At 44.3% G+C, this 8,357-nt stretch overlaps 1 protein-coding gene across 6 annotated transcripts in view; it reads left to right on the forward strand.

Annotated features, from left to right (window-relative positions):
• ANKRD6 (ankyrin repeat domain 6) overlaps nucleotides 1-8,357 on the forward strand; it is a 159,040-nt gene that overhangs the window by 132,251 nt on the left and 18,432 nt on the right. For all 6 annotated transcript variants that reach the window (XR_001145158.1, XR_001145154.1, XR_001145156.1 and 3 more), the window contains 4 exons: nucleotides 1,136-1,240; nucleotides 2,491-2,625; nucleotides 2,933-3,118; nucleotides 3,534-3,686. Coding sequence is in view for 1 of the 6 variants with exons in the window: in XM_004673693.2 (XP_004673750.1) it covers nucleotides 1,136-1,240; nucleotides 2,491-2,625; nucleotides 2,933-3,118; nucleotides 3,534-3,686 (579 nt within the window). In the remaining 5 variants the exon portion in view is untranslated. The remainder of the gene's footprint in view (nucleotides 1-1,135; nucleotides 1,241-2,490; nucleotides 2,626-2,932; nucleotides 3,119-3,533; nucleotides 3,687-8,357) is intronic.

Consider the following 8,357-nt stretch of genomic DNA (forward strand, 5'->3'; position numbering starts at 1 on the left):
AATTTTCTATTTATGTGGTACTGTTCCCCATAGAGTTTCTTATTGTCATCCACTGATAGCACTTGAACATAATGACCCAAGAGAAAAAAAGTCTGACTTTGAGGTGAAAACCATGATGTCAATCTTCAGAGTCGTTATCTATTTATATAAGACTATATCTATTTATATAAGTCTATATAAGACCAGACATGTTTTTGTATGGAAAGGCCTTGGAAAAGGTTTTCTGGACCCGCTTGGTTAAAGGAAATAAACCCTGGAACTGAGTATGGCTGGGAGGAGGGTGTGGAGCAGAGCCAGGGGGAAGGTTTCCACCAGCTCAAAGATATGAGCTCTTTTAAACATCTTTTGTCAAGCGAGCAGCCCAAAGGCACCCTGGCAGGTGGGAGGCACCTGACAGTAACTGTGGGTTCAAGGTGTGCCAGCCACCTGCTGTGTCTTGGCTAATCCCAACAACTCCCATTCTTTGCATTTGAGCAGCTAGAGCACAGGAATCCAACGACTTGCCCAAAACTCCTGCAGCTTGATGCTGGCTTCCGTCCTTGGTCTTCAGGATTCCACATGTACTTATCTGTGTGCATTCTACCCCTCAGCCCTCGAAGGGCAGACCCAATGCCTCCTTTTGGGAAAAAGTTCTTGGCCAATGGTACTGTGGCTAACAGATGTACCTTAGTCATATTTGAATCAAATTAAATGAGTTGGAGAAAAATCTGATGGGCTAGTTTGGCTCCATTGTACCAAGATAACGAGACTGTGCCTTGCACAGGGCGGCCGCACTGCACAGCTGCAAGGGTACCAGTCTGCGTGAATGGTGCTCCCTGCAGGTAGGCAGTGCCCAGCCCCTACATCCCCACTTGATGGCTGTGTATGACAAATATGACTGGCCAGCACATAAGTGCCAGTTGTCCTTGCCATGGACTGCCGCTCCTTGAGATTGTCCACCATCACCGGGCCCTGTGATGCCCTGCATGAGACATGGGAGGCATCACAGGTGCTTGTTGGACATGAGTGCTTGGCCCTCCCACGGGGCAGGCAGTTTCCAGTTTCCTTAAATGAGAGCTCCAGGTCCAAGGAGAGTTCCCTCACATTGAGGCTGCATGCACCCATGGTTTGTAACGATGCTTCTTGCCTCCTTCAGGTCTTGCGCTTCAGTCGTGGGCGAAGCCTGAGGAAAAAGAGAGAGAGGCTCAAGGAAGAAAGGAGAGCTCAGTCTGTGCCGAGAGATGAGGTGGCACAAAGCAAGGTGGGGGTGGCCCTCCCGCCCCGCCCCAATCCGCCTTCTAACTGAGGGTGGCAAACTATCTCCCTGCTTCCTCGGGGGTCACGTGGAGGCTGCTCTGCCCATCTCGGTCTCTCCTGACCACTGAGTTCTGCAGACTCTTGACAGTCTCCTTCTCTTTGGCATCATGTCCTCTGCCCCCACGATTCGGGTCGCGTGCTGTGTGTCTTTCCCCACTTTTCGGGCACCTATGTGGGTATGTGTCCTCACTCCGTACCCCTTGGAGAGCTAGGTTCTCTGGTCCCACGACCGTGATTCTGCAGAGCGATGGTTCTCAGTGTGTCCATGGGGTGTCATCTGAAACCGACCTAGAAATGCAGATTCCTGGACCTCACCTGAGACCTGCTGGACCAGAAACCCCGGGTGGGGCCCAGCAATCTGCTTTTGAACAACCCTTGCAGGTAGATCTGATGTGGACTCAAGTTTGACCACCATTGACTGGGTTGCTGCTTTCCTTCCCGCCTAAGGAGCGTGCTGGCCCTCGTGACTGCTCAGTGCAAGTTAGCAGGCTCGGCTGCTGGGCGGCCGATAAGCCCAGGTTGCATCCAGCTCCCTCTGCATCACTTGTCCTGACTACCGGGTGCCCTGCTGTGCCCACAGCCTCAGAGCTGTGTACAGCAGCCTTAGAATGAACTGTGCCTTCTCGTGTCCCTGGAGGGAGAAATAGGATATTGAGACACTTGGCACTTAACCTGTATCCCTGAGTACTTACTCTTCTGTCTGCTGTCTTGGACTCTTCTTATCAGTTTCCAGGAGTATGGCATTAGAACTCTGATTAAGCTCCACTGTGTGAATTATACATATTAATTTGTGAAGATTCTCACAAGGACCAGAAATGGGGGGCTTTTTTTTTTTTTTCTCAGAGGATTCTCACTCTCACTATGAATTTTGAGCTTCCAAGTTCAAGAAATGGAAGGGGTTCCTTTTTGTTGAAATGAGTAAAACAATCTAATGATGTTTTACCTAGGGTATGTTCTTGAAGATCTAGAACGTAGGATTAGGCCCAAGACTATATTTAGTCTGGCAGCCAATAATGAAAACAATAGCCCAATATTCAGCCAGGAAAAGCATTCCTGTTGAGGTATGTTCCCCATGTGTCACACTGGCAAAGGTTTTCATGGGTCCTTTTGTGAATGGAGTCTTGCAAACAGAATTTTATGCTGATCTTGCAAAAGTGAACAGGATTTTAGGCTTTTTTCTTCTTCCCTCTGCAGGGTAGTGTCTCAGCAGGAGACACCCCTAGCAGTGAACAGGTTGCACCCAGAAAAGAAGACACCAGAGAAGATATCCTGTCAGCTTCCCCAGAGCCCAGAGCCAAGGACAATACTCACAGAAAGTCAAGGCCCAAGGTCAGGAGGATCGAGAGAGCAGCCGAGACAGGATGGGGAGGCAGGTTGGCAGCAGCCAGCAGCTCAGAGGCCCCTTCGCTGGCTTGCTGATTTGAAGCCAAAGTACAGAAATCAAATCTGGCTTATCCCAACAGGGTTAGCACACTGACTACACAGAGCTGTAGTTGACATGGGGTGCTGGGCGGACAATACCACGGACAAAGTAGGGTTCTTTGGCCAAAAGTGGGACATGAAGTGGAAGTCTCAGGCTGGTGTCAGTCTTGAGGTTTCAGGTGCTCAGGGGTGTTATTTTTCCCCTTTCCCACAGGTATCAGCGTTTTCTGACCCCACCCCACCAGCAGACCAACAGCCTGGACGCCAGAAGAACTCTCACACTCATAATCACTCTAAAAAGAGACCCAGGCATCGAAGTTCACCGCCACCCCCTCCCCATGAGTTTAGAGCCTACCAGCTCTACACCCTGTACAGGGGCAAGGATGGGAAAGTCATGCAGGTACTGCTGACGAGGACGTGGCCTTCCGAGAGAATGTCCTGGGGGCTGACACCCACTTTAGGCATTGACTTAAGATGAGCTTCGGAGGAAGCCAGACCGCCCTCCCCGCTACATGGTTCAGCTCTGCTGGTGTCACTTGGGCCCAGGCTTCCCTGGGAGGGGAGGCGGAAGGGAGGAGGTAGCAGCCAGGCAGCTTTGAGGATACTGGGACCATGCCTGATCCTTTCTGAATCTTGCTGGTGCCTATGAAGCTTTGGTGACCCAAAGCTTGGCCTATCAGACATCTGAAGGTCACCAGAAGGGTGAATCTGCCTCCTCCATCATCTGCATCCTCATGACACTGACCGGCATGTGCTGGGAACTTGAATTCCGTGAAGGAACAACTGAGTTGGTCTAACTCTGGTCTCCCTCCTAGGCACCAATAAACGGTTGTCGATGTGAACCCCTAATCAACAAGCTGGAGAATCAGTTGGAGGCAACTGTGGAGGACCTCAAAGCAGAACTGGGGTCAGTCCAGGATAGAATGAATACCAAGCTGGGGCACATGGAGAATAAGAACCAGCACCAAGTGAGTGTCCTCGCGGCTCCATTGTGAGGTGTTCTGGGAAGAAAGTGAAACCCTAGAGGCCAGCACACTCTTGCTCTGCCCTGAGTTAACTGGGTGGCCTGTCGGGAAGAGAGCTGCTTATGTGATATTGGCCAAAGCTCATTTATTGACATTTTTTAAAGAGCATGCTTAAATTGTTCTTGATTATAAAAGTAATATAAAAATACTGTTAAAGGGAATCTTCTAAATATGGAAATTAGAATAAATTATCAGCCAGCCCAGCCCACCATGGTTATAAGGAACTGGTAAAGTCTGTCTGTATTCCATTTGTATGCCTTTCCCACTACCTACAAAATTAGAATAAGCACCTCTAGCTTTTTCCTTCCTTCAGCTTTTTATTTTGAAAATTGTCAAACATACAAAAATGTTGAAATAGTCTGTGAAATGCTTTATGTCCTTCATTTAGATTCAACCAGTTGCTAATATGTTGTCACATTTGCTTTATGTGTTGTTCACATTTTTCCCTCCTCCTAAATTATTGAAGGTTGTCACAGGCTGTCATGACACTCCCCTCTGCAGAAAACTGCAGCCTTCCTGTTTTCCTTCTGGGGTGCCCATGAATCTGTGTTGCCTTTTGTAATGGAATCAAATAGCCCATGTGGCATTTCATTTTCTTTCTCATTTACCCGAACCATTCTTCAAGCTCATTGTTCTGTTGCATTTGGTCTATTCCATTTTTAACATTTTCTGTAGCAATCCTGATCTTATTTCTTATGTTCTTCGCATCTTGAGTCTGTTTATCATCCATAACTTCAATCTCTTGAAAAGGATGCATTCTGCTCATTAATTTCATTCTGGAGTTCATTGAGTTGCTTTTCTGAGTTTTCTTGTATCTCTGAGTTTCTCCATGACAACTATTTCAAGTTCACTGCTCGAGCCTAATAGTACATGTCTTTAAGTTTGCTTTCTGGAAAAATTCTGATTCTTTCTCTAGAGTTCTGTGTTGGCTGACGGTACATGCCCCGCCTGTGCCTTTGGTGTTTATACCACTGTGTAGGTTTTGTCAGGCTCAAGGCTCTGAATTCTGATTCAGCATCTTTGGAAAAGGCGTCCTTTCCCCAGTAGGTGGTGCTGTGCCTTCAGTTGTGGGTCTGCTTATGGCTAAAGTCTCGCTGGTGGCTTGTGTGGCGTCACCAGCTGCAGCCTGGGGGAGGGGCGCTCGACAGCACTCAGACATGGCCAAGGTGTTGGTGAAATGAGGAGGGATGAGGCTGTGGAGGGATCTATTTGCCGCAGTCAGGGATGTAACAGGGTGGTCCCTAGGAAAAGGGGACGTTCCTGGTTCCCTTCCCCACCCAGAAGGAGGGTGGAGCTGAGAAGAGAAAAAAGGAGAGATGAGAAGGAATCAGAAGAAGGAGGCATGATGGAGACCCAGGAGGAGACCAGAGGAGCCACATGGAGCAGCAAGCATGTGATGAAGAAACCGGGCTTGTTTCCTGGCCCTGGACTGGTTAAGGCAGATGTTAATGGCTGGTTTTGGTTTTTAGCCCAGCCCAGCCCAGGATCCAGCCAATCTTTTGTGTATTGTATTGTTTTATGTTATAATTCAGTGGTCTCTTTTAATCTGGTTTCTGACTCTTCCAGCTATTTTTGTTTCTTTGTGGTATTAATTTTTTGGAGTCCAGGCCAGTTGTTTTAAAAATATCAACTTATATTATTGTTCTTTTTATAAGAATGTTGACTTGCCCCTCCTCTCCCATCACCATAACCTCCCGCATCCTCCCTCCTTCTGATCCCACTTTGCCTCCCTCCCCTGTAGGATCTCTCTGGTTTATAATTGTCTGTTTTTGTTTTGTTTTGTATTGTAGTGACAATACACCCCCCCCCACCCTGTCTTATTTGATTCTCTTAAATTCCTCCTATGAGTGAAACCATTCGATATGTATATATACAGTACATCTCTTGATCCAATCATCTAGTGTTGGCCATTTGGTTTGTTTGCAGGATTTACCTATTGTAAATAGTGCTGGAATAAACATAGGGGTTTGTGTATCTTTTTGAATTAATGCTTTTGTGTCATTTGGGTAGATATCTAGGAGTGGAATTGCTGGGTGGTATGGTAGCTCCATTTTCAGTAGTCTGGGGAATCTCCATACAGCTTTCCATAGTGGTTACAACAGCTTGCGTTCCCACCAGCAATGTAGGAGAGTTCCTTTTCACCATATCCTCACCAACATTTGTTGTTAGGTTTTTTTTTTTTTTTTTTATGTGCCATTCTCACTGGTGTGAGGTGTTACCTCACTTTGGTTTTGATTTGCATTTCCCTGATTATGAGAGATGAACATTTTTTCATATGTCTGTTGGCCATTTGCAATTCCTCTTTGGAGAAGTGTCTTTTAAGTTCTTCTGCCCATTTCTTGACTGGGCTGTTTGTTTTGTTTTTGTTGATTCGAGTGAGCTTTTTATATATCTTTGTGGCCAGGCCCTAGTCTGCTGTACGGAGTGCAAAGATTCTTTCCCCCCAGTCAGTAGGGTATTTTAATGTCTCTTGTGCTGTGCAGAAGCTTTTCAGTTTGATGTAGTCCCATGTGTTTCTTTTCCTTCATTTTCTTTGCTTTGGGTAAAGAGTCTTTAAAGATGTTTTTGAGATGTATGTCTTGTAGTGTTTTACCTATATTTTCTCGTATATATTTTATTGTTTCAGGTCTTATTCCCAAATATCTTATCCATTTTGAGTTGATTTTCATGCATGGTGTCAGATAGTGGTCTAGTTTCTTTTTTTGCTTGTTTGTTAGTCTAGTTTTCCCAGCACCATTTGTTAAACTGTCCTTCTTCCATTGCTTATTCTTTGTTTCTTTGTCAAAGATTAATTGTCCATATATGTGTGGGTTTATTTCTGGGCTTTATTTGGTTCCACTGGTCTGTGTGTTTTTGTTCCAGTGCCACTGCTTTAATTATTGTGGCTTTGTAATATAGACTGAAGTTTGGAAGTCTGATACTTCCCGTTTTCCTTTGTTTTCATCAGCAGGGCTTTGGCTATTCTTGGTTTTCTGTGGTTTCATATGAATTTCATCAGTGTGTCTTCTATTTCTTTGAAGAGTGTTATTTTTTATTGGAATAGCATTCGGTCTGTAAATTGCTTTTGGTAGGATGGCCATTTTAATATGGTTACATCTCCCAGTTCATGAGCAGGGGATATTTTTCCATTTCCTTGTGTCTTCTATTTCTTTTAATAGTGGTTTATAATTTTCTTTGTATAGGTCCTTCACATCTTTTGTTAGGCTTGTTTCCAAATATCTGACTTTTTTTTTTTTTTGCTTTCAATTTTAAAAGGGATTCTTGATTTCTTCAGATTGATTGTGCATAGGAAAGCTACTGATTTTTGTGTGTTTATTTTTGTATCCTGCTACTTTGCTGAACTGGTTGATTATTTTGAGTAGCTCTTCTGTGCAGTTTTTACAGTTCTCTATCATGTCATCGCAAATAGTGATAGAATTACTTATTCCCATATTTAAACTCCTTGTATGACTTCCTCTTGTCTTATTGCTCTGGAAAGGACTTCTAGTATTACTTTGAAGAGGAGTGGTGAGAGTGGACGTTCTTGTCATTTTCCTGATCCTATTAGTGGAAAAGCCTTCAGCTTTTCACCATTGAGAATAATATTGGCTGTGGGTTTGTTAAATAAGACTTCTTATCTTTAGGTATGTTCCTTCAATCCCTAGAATTTCAAGGGCCTTCATCATAAATAGATGTTGGACTTTGTTGAAAGCTTTTTCAACACCTATTGATATAATCATGTGGTTTTTAAGTTTCTTTTTGTTCATGTGTTGATTGACATTTATTGATTTTTTTTCATATGTTAAACCATCCTTGGGCTCCTGGCATGAATCCCACTTGATCTTGATGTATTATCTCTTTGAGACATTGTTGGATTCTGTTGACAAGTATTTTGTTGAGGATTTTTGCATCAGTGTTCATTAGGGAGATTGCAGGCCAGTTCTTATAAAGCATGCTTTACACTCTAGACTTGTCTGGTAATTTAATATGCTCCTTTAGCAGTTCCTATAGTTCTGTAAACTGAAAGTTACGTCAAGAGCAGTGGTTCTCAGAGTAGCATCTCTGGGTCAGCAGCTTGAGCAGCATCTGGGGACTTGAGTGAAAAAAGCATATTGTTGGGTTACATTCCAGATTTTCTGAATTTAATTTGCATATAAAACTGAGCCAGAGATCTAGCATGCTTTGTTCTTAACAAGTCTTCCGAGTGATTGATGCTGTTGACATAAATTTGAGTATACTTACTTAAGTTCAGGTTAGATATTTTCAGCAAGAATAACTTCATGGTTAAGAGGTACATCATGTCAGAATATCTCATCGATGCTAACACATAGCTAAACTGGTAACTATCATCTCTCCATTGAAAATTTAGTTTTTCCTTTGTAATAAGAAATGTATGATTGAATATAGATTTTTCAATACAAAGTAGTGTTAAGAGATTACAAAATGAGGGCCTACTTGTTGGCCTGGGGGTAAGTTCCAGCGTTATCACCTCTTCAACTCTATGGGTTGAGTTCCATCCCCAACCAGGGAGCTGACCCACAAGGTGCAGCAGACCTCTCCTGTCTCCCTGCTGTTCCCCCTCAGCAGTGCACTTTGTCACTCTGCCTGTTCTGCTCCCCAGTGTCTCTCTGGTGA

Source organism: Condylura cristata, unplaced genomic scaffold, assembly GCF_000260355.1.
Source record: "Condylura cristata isolate star-nosed mole 26May11 unplaced genomic scaffold, ConCri1.0 scaffold00001, whole genome shotgun sequence".
NCBI lineage: Eukaryota > Metazoa > Chordata > Mammalia > Eulipotyphla > Talpidae > Condylura > Condylura cristata.